At 44.1% G+C, this 17,595-nt stretch overlaps 1 protein-coding gene across 6 annotated transcripts in view; it reads right to left on the reverse strand.

The window, feature by feature from the left end:
* Positions 1-17,595, reverse strand: part of KCNMA1 (potassium calcium-activated channel subfamily M alpha 1) — a 766,236-nt gene that overhangs the window by 215,684 nt on the left and 532,957 nt on the right. For all 6 annotated transcript variants that reach the window (XM_058299114.2, XM_071215879.1, XM_058299113.2 and 3 more), the window contains 4 exons: positions 9,070-9,180; positions 6,343-6,448; positions 4,539-4,621; positions 554-623 (listed from right to left, as the gene is read on the reverse strand). In XM_058299114.2, the coding sequence (XP_058155097.1) occupies positions 554-623; positions 4,539-4,621; positions 6,343-6,448; positions 9,070-9,180 (370 nt within the window). The remainder of the gene's footprint in view (positions 1-553; positions 624-4,538; positions 4,622-6,342; positions 6,449-9,069; positions 9,181-17,595) is intronic.

Consider the following 17,595-nt stretch of genomic DNA (forward strand, 5'->3'; position numbering starts at 1 on the left):
CCGCGTAGGGAAGCCCCATGCGCAAGGAGTGCACCCTGTAAGGAGAGCCGCCCTGCATGAAAAAAGTGCAGCCTGCCCAGGACTGGCGCTGTACATAGAGAGCTGATGTAGCAAGATGATGCAACAAAAAGAGACACAGATTCCCGGTGCCGCTGACAAGAATCCAAGAGGACACAGGAACACACAGCAAATGGATACAGAGAACAGACAACTGGGGGGTGGGGATTTGGGGGGCGGGGAGGGAAGGGAGAGAAAAAAAGTAAATAAATCTTAAAAAAAAAAAAATTGAGGTGGTTGGAAATCTGGATGGGATTGAAGAATCCTGAATGAATAATCACTTCCCTGAAGTGGTCAACTACAAACCAGGGGTCTGGACCAAAGAATTGTCCCAGCGAGGTTTGTACCCAGCACACGTCTTTATCCAGGCCTTTACACTGGTGTGCACACGTGGACGTGTGTGTCTGTGACTGTGTGTGCAGGCTGTGTGGTGAAGAGAGGAGAGACCCCGCTCCTCCTCTGCATCTCAGCCTGCAATGGGCTCTCACTGGTTTACCTTGTTGTGATACTGCAGCATCTGAGTGATGATTCTTATCTTCGGATGGTAGTTCTTTATGGAGATTACTCTGAAAAAGAAAGAACCAAAGCTGAGGCAGGGGCTGCCTTACCCATGGATTCTCTGATGGGAAGATTAACTTGATTACTTCCAAATGGGGGAAATATGGGGCCAGCAGCCAGGGCCATCTAGAGAAGTTGTAGGCTCTTGTTACACTGTTTTTCCACCACTCTGCTCCATACCTTGGGGTAAAAGAAGTCATAAAATGGCCACAGAAGGTGTCTAGGACATAAAAGGAAGAAGGGGTCCCTTGATGCTGTGGTGATGGTGTGTGCATATGTCTGTTTGGGGGTGGGAGGGATGCAGGAGTTCTAGAACATGGGGTCATGGGTATTTAGACAAGCTCAAATCATGGGGCCTCCAGAGATTTCCAAACTCTTATACCTTAGGGATGAACCTAGAAACATCTGCTACGCAGTCAAATTCTCCAAGTTAATAACATGAGACAACAATGACAAATCAAGCAGCATAACAAATGTTTCTAATTGTCACATACACTTGGCTACTCTTGCAAAATGATTTCTAAGCAGGGCTCTTAGGATGAGAGCACGACTCAACGTTCAATGGCTAATAGGGGCTAAATGCTGCCCTCAGTGCCGCTTAGAGATGCATACCTTGCAGAGGCCAGAACCTGGTGGCAACCTCCCTCAAACTGCCACAATCCCTACTCAATATTAACTACTGCCTGCCCCATCTTCCCCCCACCCCGCCCCCCATCCACTCCTCATGTCAGTTACTGTGCTCAAAGGGAAGGGGCAGGGAGCAGAAAGAATTGCAGCACCTGGGTTTTAGTCCCAGGAATGGCACCAGTGAACCAGGTGACCTTCAGGAAATCCCTGGGCTGCCTGAGCCTGTTTCCTCATCTGGACAGTGGGGACAACCATACCTGTTTTATTTATTTCACAGGCTTGGTATGAGCAGCAAATGGGAGGCCAGATGTGAAAATGCTTTGAAATCATTAAAAGCTCCCTCCACGTGTGAGTTATGTTTTTCGTCATTACCGACTCTGTCGGAGGTGACATTGTACATTTCCTTCTGTGACAAGGAAGGCTAAAGAATGGAATTCCACAGAAAGGACCCCCTTCTAAGCCTCATTATAAATGCAAGTGCATTTATTATAGGACCACCCCCACAAACTTCCCACCACGAAAGCCTCCGAGCTCCATCTCTTTTTGTGCGAAGATGGAGAGAAGGAAGCCAGGATGGCAGCTTTGCCTGAAAAGCTGCAACTTGTGAATTTGGATAATGGATCACATTGAAGCATCTCTCTGCACAAATTCACCCTGGGCTTTTGCACTTGAAGGATTCCCTTTTATTTTTGAAAAAGTGTTGTGTTGGCCCTTGCTCATAACTCAAGGGCTGTGAGCCTCTGTCAGCCATCTGAATGCCATTGCAACAGGAGCCAGTGCTCTGCATTAGCTCATTTCAAATGGATCTTTGACATTTTAATTTCAAAGGGGGCAGACTGGTCTCATTAAACTAAGGAGAAAGGAGAAGTATACAAACTAAGGAAAGAGAGCGCCTATTTTTAACCCTGAGTTTTCCACTTACTTTTCTGCCTGGGCCTTGGTTCTGGTTCCTGGATGGCTTTATTACATTTCTGGCATTACTTGTATTCTGTCATTTTTATGCCTTGACATCATGCCAATCACCCTGGTATCTATATGTTTCATATCTACCCTATCACAATCAGCGTTTAAATAAATAAGTGATTAAGAAAAATGTCCATCTGAAACCTGTTACTCATTTCTATTTCACTTTTGACAAAAGCATTATCAGCCCCAAACTTCTCAGTGGAGCTAATACCTTCAGCTTCTTTTGGATTTTCATTTGAAGTTTTGAAGCTAATGAAACCTAGTTTCTTAGAGGCTACATTTTTATCATTTCAAATGACCCTGGGACAGAAAAACTTTCAGTGTTGAAGGAAAGGGCACACTGACACATCCTAAGTTAGTAGGCTGTTGTAGTCATTTCCAGCTGTAAATATTTAGGGGTGGGGAGCTAAAAAAGGCCCAGGTGTGAAGTTAGACCCTATTCTACCATCTCTCTGCAGACTGGCAAGCCCAATACTTATAAGACCTCATTTGTCAACTTCCTTAAAATGACTGCACTAAGCATATTGCCAAAGAAAAGCAAGTGGGAAGAGAACATTGTGCCAGATGTTGCCTGCCAGACACAAGGACCAGATGCTTCTGAGAGCACTTGCTCATCTGAAATATACTAGAAGAATTCCCCCACCTTGTTGAACGGAAAGCTCATGTCACTTGGGGCCACTGATTAAAAGCAAAGACAAAGGAGAGGCAATAACCATGCAAAAGCAAATTCCCAACACTCAACCTCACATAAATTCCCAGGAACAGTAACCAAGCTAGAGAGAGAAGATATTGGCAATTGAATAGCATGTCCCCAAAAAAGGCATGTTCAGGTCCTAACCCCTGATCCTGGGGTGTGGATCCATTTGTAAAGAGAGCCTTTGAAGATGCTGTTAGCTAAGTTGTGCCCAGAGTGAATGAGGGTGGGCCTTAATCCTTATAAATAAGACAATTGCAGATGGAGGGAGAAGCCCAGGGGAGCAACCAGAAGCTGGAAGTAAATGGAACCCAGAAGAGAAAGGACAAGAAAGTGCTACGTGGCAGAAAAGCCAAGGAACAAGGATCACCAGCAGCCAGCCCCAGAGGGCCAGTTTTCTGGGAGAAAGTATTGCCTTGCTGGTGCCTCTATTTTGGACTCAAAACCACAGGTCAATAAATTCCTGTTGTTTAAGCCAACTCATCGTATGGTGTTTGCTTTAGCAGCTAGAGAACTAAAACAGAGGGGAAATCTCTCTCAAGACCAAAAGAATGGTTATTGACAATTAGGCAAGAATTTCTGGGAATACACTGGGAGTGAAACATTTTCTCTTCTCCAGAATGTTCTATCATTCCCTTTTAGCTCTCAACTATTCTGCAGTTTATGCTAGAGAAGAGAATTCCAAAAGGGCTTTAACTAGCTGGATCGAAATGTCTTTTTAGTCATTTCATAGTCACAGTGTATCTGGAATATGGGACTATGAATACAAGAAAACAGAACCGTTTTCTTTTGAAATGGGAAAAGAATAAGATGTTGGAGTTGGGAATAGAGACTGGCACTAGATGAGCCTAACCCATACGCAGGAAAGGCATCAGGCAAAGTGTGCTCCCAGGAAAGTCTCTGTAAAAGAAAGGCAAGGGGAATCGTCGTGAAACTGGTTTGAGAAAAGTTTTGTAGAGCACTGTTAGAGTCATACCAGTAATAAAAGTAGGAGAAGTGGTAAGAACTGAAGAAACCTAATTTGGGTAAACCAGTTGAAACAAGCTTATTGGTCAATAAACTCATCTTTGGAGGGAACATAAATGTATATGCTATGGAGAGTGCTAGCACAGGGTTCTCTCAACCTCGGCACTATTGCCAGGTGATTCTCTGTTGTGGAGGACTGTCCTGCACATTGTAGGAGGTTTATGGCTTCCACTCACTGGAGGCCAGCAGCACCTTTTCCCCACTGTGACGGCCAAAAGTGCCCTCAGATGTTGTCACATGTTCTCTGGAGGTGAGGGGCAAAACTTCCCAGACGGGATATCTCAAGTCCCCCTGGGGAGCATGGGACCTTAACTGAGGCCTGCACCCATCCAAATCTCTTTCCTTTTCTAGCTCTGTCTCAAGGCATCTCAAACCTAATACCAGTGGAGGGCCCCAGAGCCCCTCCTGTCTGCCCAAGCCGAGCTTCCTGTCAGTGTGCACTATGTCACTGCCCCCCTCCCCTGGTGACCTACACAGGTGGCAGACTGGGGGGTGGTTTGTGGGGGAAAGAAGCTCCAGCAGAGATGGTCCTCTGCAGAGGACCCAAAGGAGGACCGAGCAGGTGGCAGCATCTCAAGCCCAAGGCCTTTCCCAGGCTCCCCGAGGTTACCTCATGATGTTGGAGGCATCTTCAGCATCTGGGTCAGCGCAGTACTTGTTGGCAAGGATTAGGCACGCATCTGCTGACTCTATCTAAGACACCAAAAGGAAATTCACAAAACACAAACATAAATAGCAACACTTGGTTGCAGTCTCTGACAGCTCTTGAGGAACCTGGTGTTTTGTGAAGGAAAGGGAAAAAATAATAATCCTGAGAAATTATAGTTTTTGTCAAAAGTGTAGGCTACAAGTTCTTGTTATGGTATAAACATTTCATCTTGTTACAGTTGGAGGGTACAACATGTACCTTGATAATTATACTTTCCATTTTGTGTAGTCACTTACATGTACTTTTTCCAGATTTCTTTAAATAAAAATTAATTAAGCCTTTCAGCCCCTTCCCCTCCTCCTTTCCAGGCCATCTGCACCATCATGTGAATTTTTTCCAGTCGGGAAATAGAGGTGGGTAGGCTAAACATTTTCTTTCAGGTTAGCAAGTTAACAGAGTAGTTAGGGATTCAGAAGTTTGGATGCCCAAGTCCTTCATCTAACCTTTTCCTACATCTTCATTAACTGTGGAATATGAAGGATCGAAACCTTAAATCAGAGAGCAACCCTATATTGTTTAGTATTCAATTATAATCAGATATTCAAAAGATAACAAAGCTATTTGCATAAAATGAAATGACAAGTTTCTCAATACAACCTACTAAATCATCTAAACATGATCCAAAATCAGTTTATTCATAAAATTGATATGCTAGTAATTACTTGCCTTTAAATTAGGTCCACAAACAATAACTAATTTTCCACAAGCCTTCATAATTAGCCATTACCTGGATTATGTTTGGATAATATTAAGATTAACTGGACCACATAAGCAGAAGAATCTTCACATTGTTTCAGGTCTGTAATCTGTTCTGCCTGGAATTTGTAATTAATAGACCATTTCCACATCTGGTGGGAGGGCATGATTTCCTCTGTGGTATATCACAAACTGTCTCTGGTTTTCTTTAATAAGCCAAAGAACCCACCCAAATCTTTTTTTTTTTTTTTTTTTTTTGCTTAGTGATGGTTGTCCACAATATTATTTACTGAGTTACATGACGACCATGGTTAGTGTTCAGGCTCCAGTGGACAATATTGCACAATATTGATGTACAACCACTGGCATGCAAATGTTGAATGTGCTAACAAAATCTATATAAAGTGAAAGGGATACATTTCCCTTTCGCTTCATGAAAAGATTCTAACATAGCAAGCTCATGAAAGAAAGATTTGCCCATTACCAAGTACAATCAGACACCTCAATGTTTAGTTTTGCACTATGAGTCTTTAGACAGTGGGGAAAAAAGGAAGCTCAAAAATTTTTATGAGATTACTAAAAAAAATTATTTCATACATTATCCCTAGTGTTCCATTCAGATGTAAATAATAAATGTCAGATTTCCTTGAATCCAGCTTAATATTTGAGATGGAAATTACTTGGTTCTTATGTTGTATAAGAGACTCCTGTGTCTGTACTTCTCGTCCACTTCCTTTAGGAGTGGCTGATATTGAGGGGACCAGCAAAATGAGTTTCATGTTATGATAAGTCCAGGAATGGAATGCGTATAGGAGGTTTAGCACGTGCCAGCAGAATAAGGTCCCAGGACCACGGCAAGAAAGAGGTTGAGACTCATAATACATGACGAATCTCATTAGGGTTTGAGGAGATGCCTTTTGGCCATTCTGGGAGGTATGTCCTCTTACCACAGAGCCAGACCACCCCCTCTGCACTGGAGTAAAAGCAGAAGTCACCCCCTCTTCCTTACCTTGACTCTTGCAAGATCATGTGGATTGAGGACTGAACCCTGATAAAATTCCACCTGAGTAAAATGTCTTTTGAACAGAGCTTCAAGCTCCAGGTTGGGGGAAATGCTGTACAGGGCAAGAAAAAAGCCATTAATACAACAAACTTAGGCATTTCAGCCTCCATGGCCTCCCTCCTCTCTAATCTCCACCGAGAAAGGGAAGAGCTTTTACCCATCTCTTGCCAGAAAGAAGTGCTCACACTCAAGAGAAGTAAAACTCAGCCCAACTGGAATCCAAAACCAAGACGAGGTAAAATAAACAGGCTCATGACCTTTACAAATTCTGTAGCCTATGGCACAAAATACCTTTGGCTTTGTTATGGATGGGATCCCATTTTATGAATAGAGAAACTGAGGCCGAGCTGAGGCCAAGATATCAGTGACTATACAAAGGTTGCCCCTCCAGAGCTTGCCTGCTATTCCTTCACCAGACTTGCCATTTCCCTGCTTTACGGACTCCTCATTCCTTCAGGTCTCACTAAAAACCTGTCACCTGTGAGAAGCTGCAGACAGAATCCCTTCACCTTCTGTACTGTTTCTGTGTAGACTTGATACACACAGCTGGTACAGTCATCACAATCACACTGGCTAGGACTGAGTTGTATGCCATCATATCTTTCCCATTGGCAGACAAAGCCTAAAGAAACTGATTGGCCTACTCAGTCAGTCATTAATTCTGCAGAGATGAAAAGTAGCCACTCTCTGTAAGGTACTGTGCTGACAATGGAAGACGATGTTTAGTTAGAACATACTATGTGCCAAGGACTCTACTAACTCGACACTTGCGATAATAACTGTTAATGTTTTTGAGAATTTACTATGTAGCAGACACTGTTCTAAGCACTTGGCAAATATTAACTATTTAAACTTGAAAACAACCCTAGCTGGAGGAAGGTATGTTATTAACCCAAACCTTCAAGAGGTTAATTAACTGGGCTGTCTCCTAGGAGTCTGACTCTGATAGATGCTGGCAACTACACCAGCAGCAGCCAGCTTTTCATCCAGACCAGAGCTGGGGGTGAGAGAAAAGCAGTTGTCTATACAAACCTGACCAGTTTTCCAGGGTCCATTACAAGTCCCACATCTTTCACAAAAGCCTGCCCAGGTAACTCAAACAGCATCTATCTTTCACTGATATTCCTGCCCCGTGTGATTCTTGCGCTTAAGTAAGCTGACTTCAGCATTCATTGCATGATGCAGGATATTACATTGTCTCCTAATTGTTACACACGTATTCATCTTGAAATCTCCAGCCAATATGAGGGCAGAATCTACACACTACGCTTCTCATGAGCATGTCAAAATGGGCAGCAGACGATTGGCCCCAGAGCTGGTAATCAGTGGCTACAGACTGAATTGGACCTGCGGGAACCAGCTTCTGTGCTTCTTGGCCAGATCTGTCTTTTCAGTGCCTAGGGTAGCACTGAGAAGAAAAAGGCTAGTGCTCAAGCATGGTGGCAAGGAAGAAGCTTGGTGTCATCTACCTGCAGGACGTTCTACAAACACTTGCCAGAGGAAGGGGATGCACAGAACAGAAACCAGCAGGGAAGTTAACCCTGGAGACTAAACCTCTCCCTGTGCCTTGAGAGTGGGCTGGGGCCCTGGGCAGTGCAGCCAATACCAACCTGCAGCCAACACTCACTTGGGAGCTTTGTCCTGGCCATTTGCAATGTGGTACCAGGATTGGCCCTGTGATATCCCCACCTCCAAGAAAGAAAATAGTGGCACCCAGGTCATCACAGCCGAGTTCCCTAGTTCCCTCCATTCCTTGAGGAAGACTACCTTTTACCTAAAGGAGATTGGGATTGGGCAGAGCTAAAAACTTCAAGGACCTTTGGTGGCAGGGAGACATTTTGCTTTTCTCATTTGTAAAATGAATATGATACGACCTACCTCCTAAGTTGGTTGTACAGTTTAAAGAAAAAAATCTTCTCTAATAGCTGGCATTTATGTGTGCCCACCTCTGCTCTGCATACTTTACATGGATTACTTCATTTCATTCTCACCATGGCCCAGTGAGGAAGGAAGCGTTATTATCTCCCCATTTTATGAGTATGGAAATAGAGGCACACAGAGCTTAAGAAACTGCTTCAGCAAATAATTAGTTGAGATAGGATCAAAGCAAGAGATCTGCTTCCTGGGCAGGCACATTGACTCCCTAGTTGAGTCAAAGAGAGGTTGTTGGGCCAGTGACAACACAGCGCCCCACACTGGAGTTGCCAGGAATAGCAGTCCTTGTTACTGTTATGATTTTATTACCTTATACTCAGCTCCCTTTTATGCTTGTGTCTTCTTGGTCCCTATCTCATTCTTGCACTCCTAAATTCTCAACACCTCACCGCTAATCATCCCACACCAGACACTGCAAACGCACCCAGGTGACATAGTTCCAAATGACTGCAGGGGCGATTGATCTGTTTGACTGAAAATGAATGCCACTGTTATTTTTTTTTCCAGAGAGGAATGTAAACTTGGTCCCAGGGTTGCCACCGCAAGAGGCAGGCTATGCGCTCGTTATTTAACCAGCACGTTGGTACTATACTATCCTTTCCAATGATGTCAGCAAGGATGATGGCTATTCAACTCTGCTCCACTCCTACCACCATCGCCACCCCTCTACGCACCCTGGGAGTCCCCGGTAGGGTGTGTGGTAGGATGGAGGGTTCAGAAACATCAGGAACCCCTTACTTGTGAAGAAAGACGATCTCCACGTTGACATCGTCCCGGTCCTTGTGCAGGAAGTCCTTCAGGAAGTTGGAAACACTCTCCAGAGTGATGTGTCCACAGACCACAATATGCCTGAATGGGAGAAGCCGGTTAGATGAGGACAGGCCGGCGAGGACCCCACACCCCACCCCGTGGCAACACAGAGAAGCGCAGCAGCTGCAGAGGAAGCGTTCATCTCCTCCCCCAGCCTTGATTAGCAAAAACCCAGCTCCCCTCCCCGGGGGGCCGTGAGGCAAAGCAGCGGTGCTAGCAGGTGCTTAGAGACTCCTAGACAGAGAAGGCATATGGCTTCTCACCTGAGGCTGCACAAAATCCTATTAAAGCCCAACCGTTTGGCCAAGTGGTTTTATGCATTTAACAATAAGTGACATTATGCTTGCGCTTAAATGCTGCATTCGCAGAGCCCTTGCGTCTTCGCATCTCTCCCTTTCTGCCCACAAAGCGTCCTCCCGGGAGATTTACCGCACGAGTCTTGGTTTATGACATAGAGCTTATCAGGTAATGAGATAACAAATCTTGCTAAAATGATGATTTTGTGTGTAAGAAAGCGGACTTTTATCAGGGTGGCTAATGTGCAGCTTGACATGTTATAGGCTCTGCTGGCCATAAGCAGTAAAAAGGAAATTTTGCATTTTTCTGCCATAACTCCTCCGACAATGGGGGCATGTAACACTTTACAGTAAGTGAGCATTACTCAGGGCTAAATGGGGACCGAACGCCAAGGGAGTCGGAGATCAGGCAATCCCCAGGGGCTTGCTTCCTTAGGGTGCCTGTGATTTTCCTGAATGCCAAAAAAATTTACCTCAAGATAGGGAGAAGCCAGGAAGGGGTAAGGCTGGACTGCCTTGTCCTAGGGTAGTTTCAGCTTCTGTTTCAGGAAATGGTGGTTGTCCCTGAGGATATAGGTCCCCTCTCAGAGAACTGCTGAGATCCACTATCCCTCTAATATTTCTGGGCACCTGGACCAACTGGCCTGGGACTGCTAAGGAGGCTACTTTTGTCTGGTAGATGATTCCAAGTAACCACTTGGGTACAAGAGGTAGCCCCAAGACCAAAAACCAGGGACTGAGTATTGGGATGTGCCCACTGGCTTTATGGGAAGAGACTGTAGCAGAGGGCTCAGCCCAGGTCCCATCCTCTCTGAAAGTGACAAAAGCCAAATCACTGGCTGGGCTCTGAGGCTTGGGCAGGTGGTACACACGAAGCACGGTAATTTCCTGGGTAAAATTTAGAATGGCCATGTCTCTTGCACTTCATAATTGATCTGTGCACATTCCAATAAAGCCGAGAGCTCACTGGCTGGAGGAGCTCATAAGAGAAGGCAGTGATGATGGCTTACGCAATGTTCCATTAGATGTCATTACAGGAGCCTGCCCTTTTGCTATAATTTGGTGCTTGACTAAGTATGTGAGAATAATGCTGTAAACTCACTGGTGAAAGGATAATGATGCAGAACAAAGAGTAAATCAATAATATGCATGATGCAGTTAATAATATCACCATTATGGACTGTTATTGTTACGGTGGTGCAGTTAGCGATCAGAATGTCAATGAACTGCTCCAGAAGAGACGTTTGAATGTGGCCATGTTGCTCTTTAGCCAGTACCTGCTAGGATAGGGAAGGTCCCTTGGCCACCCACCTGAATTTTATGCCCAAAACCCATATGAATAATTCCCTCCTTAGTGTATGGCTGTGAAATACACCATATACCAGAATACACAATGTCAATTGAACACAGATTATATGTGCTTTCATCATTCCAAATACTAAGAGGTTTCCTGTGGCATATGTACACGAATACAGACAAATTGGCTGCAGAAGAATTTGCATGTTCTGATTAAGATTTCTGAGTTTGAATTTGCCAAGGGTCCTCAGTAAGTGACCAAGAAATAGGATCCCCCCACCTCCTGGACCTGACCTCCCCACAAATGTTAACAGGGCTGCTTGGCCCTATTCTAAGGCTTTCTGCCCATGGGTTTCCAAGATTAAGAACAAGGCCAACATGATGACAGCCTATGGGTACCGCCAATGGACAGATATGCGGTTGGGGTTCTTATATAAAAATAATATAAAAAATATTAAAAATATATATATAAAAGTAAGCCAGATTTGAATCCACGTTCTGCCAGCAAGGATAAGCGTGGCCTTGGGCAAGTGACTCCTCCCTATTCAGTGGATGATGAGACTGAGGGTAGTACCATCCTCCTAGCCTCCAGCCCCAGGCTTTGCAAAGTTCAAAGTTCTATACCAGTATATGCCTGGTTATTACTCAAAGCTGAACTCAAATCAATGAGTGGTCCAGCACAGTGCCTGAACATTCATCCTTTCTGTCCTGCACGCGAAGAACTGAAAGAGCATCTGCCAGCAACCGCTTTTCCTCTTCTGAAATCATTCATCCCTAGGAAGGATGTGTGGGAAGTGGAAGAAAAGGAGATGTGTTCACCCTTCTTACCCTTGAATCAAAGGCTCGTCCAATTGATTTATTCAGCCTTAGAAAGAGCCAGGGTTCTCTTTAGTTGAAAATGTGCTGGGTACATATAAAATATATTCCAATGCAATCAATATTATCCCTTAAGCCTTTAATTAGCTTTCACTTCTCTTCAGAAGTAGACAAATGTTGGCAAGAGAGGGAGAAAAAAAGAATTGACTTTTCTCATTTGGTACTGGCTGTCCAATACCCTTTTAGACAATTGAAAATATATATCTTTTAGCTACAGTGTGATTTCTGGGGGTGGAGAGCAGTCTTTATCAAAAAGGAAGGAAAAAAATCTTCCTTCAACATAATTGGTATTTTTGCTCAGAAAAAGCAAGATTGATTGAAAGCAGATTGCCTTTTTGCCCAAGGAGAGTTATTAGGTACATTATCATGGCAACCTTGGAGAACCCATATTGTTCCAATCTGTCCTATATCTGATTTGAAGATTTACGGCTTCCCCCTTTTGTGCCAATAATCATTTCCCTCCATTTTGTTTTCCATACAGCGAAAGTCATCAAGGAGCCCACATATTGAAAATGTTTGAATGCAGTTAGAATTGATGGATGGGGAGAAGCTGCCTCTGTAACTTAGCATCTGCATTAGAAGATCTGCTTCTGCCAGCCAGGGTTCTGAGAAAGCGCTGGAGGCCCCGCAGGAGTAAGAGGGATGGATGGTGAAAGGGAAAAATTTATCTTCCAGAAATATTTTCAGGACTTTTTAAAATTCCAGTAGAAGTCATTCGGGGAGGGATGTTATCACGGGGAAGAGAAGCAGAATTTACTATATCCTCAATTGTTGAAACTGTAACTGAAAATATTCTAAGACTGAGAAAAGGGCATACCTTCCTTGGAAGTAGAATGATGATAAAGCAAAAAGACCCCCATCCAAAAACCTCATTTGAGTTCCATGGAACTAACAAATGCCCCATGTGAGATTCATGTTTTGATATCCCTATGTTAAAGGTTCAAACTCACTTAGACACTGAATAACTAAATAGTCTTGGACAATGTCCCAATTCTGCATTTACAACTCAAGTGCTGAAGCCTCTGAAGGGCTGAATCTAGTACTTGATTCATGAAGTTATCCTGAGGACTCATTTAAATAGATAATATATGAGAAGTGCCTAGTAAGTGATCTGGCCCATTGAAAGCATTTATAAATGGTAGAATACAAACTTGTAAACTACAGCATAATATATGCAAGGTGTTCTGTGGCCTGTAATTGCACCTATTCCTCAAACAACCCTGTGTTTTCCTTACCTGCACCTTTTCAGAAAATCTCTCTGAATCTCAGTTTTCTTAACACATGCCCCACATTCCCTGCAAGTAAAATTGACCTGCCTAAAATATGAGCCAGGTCTCCTACTCTAGTTCTCACTAAAATGATGGTCATGGAGGGAAAAGAGCACAGGCTTGGGTGAGCATTCCGGCTTCTCCTCCTTCATAATATGGCAGGGCCAGGCCAACAGAGCTCCTCTTGGATTTATGGAGCAGGGGATTTTGGAGGGGTCCTTGATGGGCCAGGGAGGCCCTGGGGACAGGCATGGAAAGAGATGGACCTTTCTTCCAACATCACAATGCTGCCTTAGCTCTAGAGACTGGCTACATGTGGTCAGCCAGTCCAGGGGATCAAGACCACAGAGGCTGAGTGACAGGCAGAAAGCACAGGTCCCAATGGTCAGAAACTCTAAGTGCTTAACTTAAGTCACACAATTTGGCTACCCAAGAGGCTGCAAAGTGCTGCAAACATCCACTTTAGATCTATTACATACTATGCCCAGCACCCGACCTGCCTACGAGTCCCAGGGATCCAGAGGATAAACATCCAAGTGACCCATTTGCAGTACAAAGTGTTGAGGAAAGTTAAGCTATGAAGGTGCTTAAAGCTGTTTCCTTCTCTGGTACTGGATTTTAATTTTTGAGCCTACTGGTGGTCTCCATAACTGATTTCTATAGACCTGGCCACACAGTTTGAGAAGATGACCAACAAGCCTAAATCAATAACCACTTCTGATCTGATGGGCATTTTATTTTTCAAAAATAAAAGCCTTCTTTAGTTCTGTGAACAAATCTTTCTCAACAAAGGTAATAGCTTGGGTTAAAAGATTCCTCTGAAATGCATGAGAACACATCTTAAATGCCAAAATAGTAGCAGATGGCATTTTCTGGAAAGGAGTTAAAGCAAGTAATGACTTCTCATCCAGTGTAAGCAAGCAGTGTCTGGTGCTGGGTAAAGGCTCCAGAAACAAGGGGTTGGGTTGAATTAGGAGTGGGTGACAATGGTGGGTCGTGGTGCAAGCATGGCATCAAATGGGTGAGCATGACTTACTCAGAATAAGAATAATGCTTGACTACTAGGAATTCTACTAGGGGTCACCAGAAAATTGCTGATTATTTCATGGGTACAGCCTCACTAAATACATTGGTGTGCTTCTCCCGTTACTAATCATCTCCAAACCAAAACCCAACACATTCTCCTCAATCAATAGTATTAACTCTACTCCCTTCTTGTTGCTAGGGCAGACAAGTCTGCATGCCCAATGAGAGCTAGAACCTCTGTTTTCAGAGCTGAATTTCACTGGTGCCTTTCAGAATGGGCAACTTAGTGGAACTGATGTATAACAGGATGCATACAAGGTGGCAGGAAGGATGGTAGCCAGATAGAGCTTTCCAAGGCTCTGGTGTGAATGACATTTCTCTTGAGTGAGACATCCTTAGACCCACTGGGGTCAAGTGTACCTCAATGAAACTAAAACCTCCAACCTTAAAAAAAAAAAAAGTCCCAGAGAGTGGTCATCAGAGCCGGTGGCCTTTGAGAAAGGGATCTGCGATGATGTAGATGGCTCCCTTGGCATTCTCACGCTTATCTCAGCATCAGAACAGCCTCTGGAGAATGTTTAATCCATGACCTGCAGTATGGTGGTGCAGAAACTCAGAACCTGAGCCCAAAGCGAGGGGGGAATTACCCCACTGTTCGATGCCTTCCAAATCCAAGAGCTGGCACTGTGGAGAGGATGCTAGACTGGGAATCAGGACACTGGGGCACCGCTCCTATGTGACCAGGGGCCAGTCACCACACACTGAAGGGGCCTAGACTGATTGGGTGGCTGGAACCTACGGAGCTCCCACCAGTCACTGGTGAATCCACCAACTGTGCTGTAATCCTCTGCCATCATCCCAGGTCAAGCCATGATATCTTGTCTAGACAACTGTGATAGCTTCCTAATGGATTTCCCTGTTCAGTTTCCCCACCACCACTTCCTCCCACCCCCCACCCCCTCCAAATAAAGAGAAGGGACTGAAGCAAATCTGCTGCAATCAGGGCCCACAAGGGCAGGGGGTCTCAGATCTCTGTACAGCAATGCCTTACTCTAGGAAGACAATGTAAAATGCACAGCTCTGGGCTGTTTATTTTTAAAGATACTATATCCATTTTTACTGGAACAAGTATAGAGAACTTAAAAAACTCATAGCTATCCTGTCACAATAAATCACACAGAGTAAATTGAAAATCCTATACAGCTTTCCCTGAATACATCGTGCTCACTTTGTCAAGGAGGTAGATGAAATGTGGCATATATTGATCTAGATGTCTCTGTAAAACTATAATATTTATATCAAATACATATGCTAGAATCTCTTCTGTCTTTCTGCTGAGGCTCCTAACTATGCTTTCCTCTTGCAACCTTCCCCCAGTGCCTCCCACCACTGGTAGCTGCTGAAAGGATGGGAATGAATTTTAAGAAGTACTTGTCAAGGGGATTCAGCAGCATTTTATCTTAAAGAAAGCAGGGTGGGGGTGGTTAGAGACCCAACAACCAAAAGCACATGAGGACTAAAAGTTCATGTTTCTGCTCCTAGGTTTGAACTTGGACATTCAGTGTCTACTTACCTACCTCTTCATGACTGTCATACGAACTGAGAGTTTGGAAGTTTCGGCCTTTACATCTGACAACACCTGGTCATGATTTTTCCCCAAATGTTTTGTCTTCATGCAGTTTTCCCTGATTTAGGGCAGGTCCTTCAGGGTTACCCAGTTTTTCCCTTGAGGCTCATGATTGTGCTACCCAAAAGAAAGGAGGCTACTCCCTCTGCTTATACCCCTTCTTTAAAGAGAGGCTGTTCCAAAGGAAGTGCCTTACACATGGGGATAAAGTGTACTTGTTTTGGACACCCTATGCTGTGCTAAATGTAGAAGAAATTTCCCAGTTAATTATCTATATGCCTGTTAGTGCATCAGCTGATTCTGCCTCCTTGACGCTACTAGGGCATTTCGAATTTGTGAAAGACTACGCGTTAAGAGGACAAAAATGAAAATAACACCATGAGGGCATATTGTGCCCTCAATCACAAATGCTTGTTTTAACCATTTCCTGTTAAAACAAATGAAAAAACCAAGGAGGGCCGGAAATAAGATAATTTCCTACCCACAGCCACATCCAGCTAATTACAAAAGAAGGAAATGCACTCTCCCTCCTAGTGAGAAAGAGAATAAAGTAATCATCTCATCCAGCTGTCAATAGAGCCACTCTGGAGGAGACAGACTATTTCCCTAAATGGGGGCAGAAGGCTGAGTAAATTGATATGAACAGGGTAGCAAAGGCAACTCTGTCAAGCACAGCCCCAAGGTCAGAGGACAGACAACTGGTAGTCACAACAGAGAGTACTGGGATGTCCTGACCAGACATCTTACTATACCAAACATCAAACCAAGACCTGTGCCACTCCAGAGGGATCTGTCTCTACGTCACCATCCCAAATCATAATTAGGTATGCACATGATAATAAGCGTGTAGCATATATGGAGCCTCAGTCCAACTCTTTCAATTAAAAAATCTAGAACTTCAGTGTAGGAGTCATGGGTTGTTTTCAACTACCCAGCATGTACCCTTCCTTTTGTCAATCGTGCCTCATTTTTAATTTGGGGAACCACCTCCCCTAATTAGATACAGTCTGAGGACCCTTAAAGTTCCTGACCAAGCTAAGCCAATTAGTGCTTTCTCCTGTGAATTTATATCTTGCCTGGAATGATTAAGTTGACAGTGGGGTTGACTCATTCTCATAGCAAAGCCCTGTGAAATCTCCCCGTGTCTTTACTTCCTGGACCCCAGAGCTGTTCCCTGACTCTTATCTCTCCTTTGGGGAACTTGCTCTTCAGCCTTCTTTGGATTCTGTAAGGTATTCTAACCTTGAACAACAACAAAATTCCTTTACTGCTTAAGCAGCAAGAATTGGTTTCTGTTGCCTACAACCAAAGAACCCTGAATGGAAGATTTGTTTACCTTAATTTTACTTTATCATTTAATTTTCACAGTAGCCCAGTATGTAAATATTATGTACCATTTTGGTTTCTTTCTCTCTCTCCTCCTTCCATTCCTTTCTTCCTTGAAAGGAATTATGCAGCCTTCTTAAGTGAGCAATCCCATAATTTCCCAACTCTCACAAATTGCACTGGTTAGTTCTGGTGTCTCTCCCAGCACTCTTACCACTCAGCATTTTATTCATCCCAGTAGTTCAGGTTTGGCCTTTGGCCATTTTTGAATAAGCCAATCTTCCCTTGGCCTGAGTCTTCCAATCCAAGATGATTCTCTGCTGTTAGAGAGAAATCAGGGCACTGAGCAGCACTTTCCTCTACTTAGATCAGAGCAGATCTGCTGGTAGTCTCCACTTGTAAATGCCTTCTCAGACCAAGCAGGACCCAAGAAAAGACTAATGCAAAGGTCAACCTCACTTCTTAGGGATAAGGTGGAATTGAGGGAAGAGAATCTGAGGAAAGAGATGGTTCTTAATTTTACATGTGAGAGGCTGAGGCTTCCAGGTTTTGCTTTGCAAAGCAAGCCCTACCTCACTGCCTAACACCATTGGTAAGTCTTGCAACATGGTCCTGGAGCATATGCTGTTGGGAGTGACAAAGCTGACATATTCTCACCTTGTCCTATAGTCACACTCAAGAGAGCTGACCCAGTTAGCATATGCTGCCAGCATTCATCGTGAGGTAACCCTCCTGAAAG

Source organism: Dasypus novemcinctus, chromosome 6 (assembly GCF_030445035.2).
Source record: "Dasypus novemcinctus isolate mDasNov1 chromosome 6, mDasNov1.1.hap2, whole genome shotgun sequence".
Lineage (NCBI taxonomy): Eukaryota > Metazoa > Chordata > Mammalia > Cingulata > Dasypodidae > Dasypus > Dasypus novemcinctus.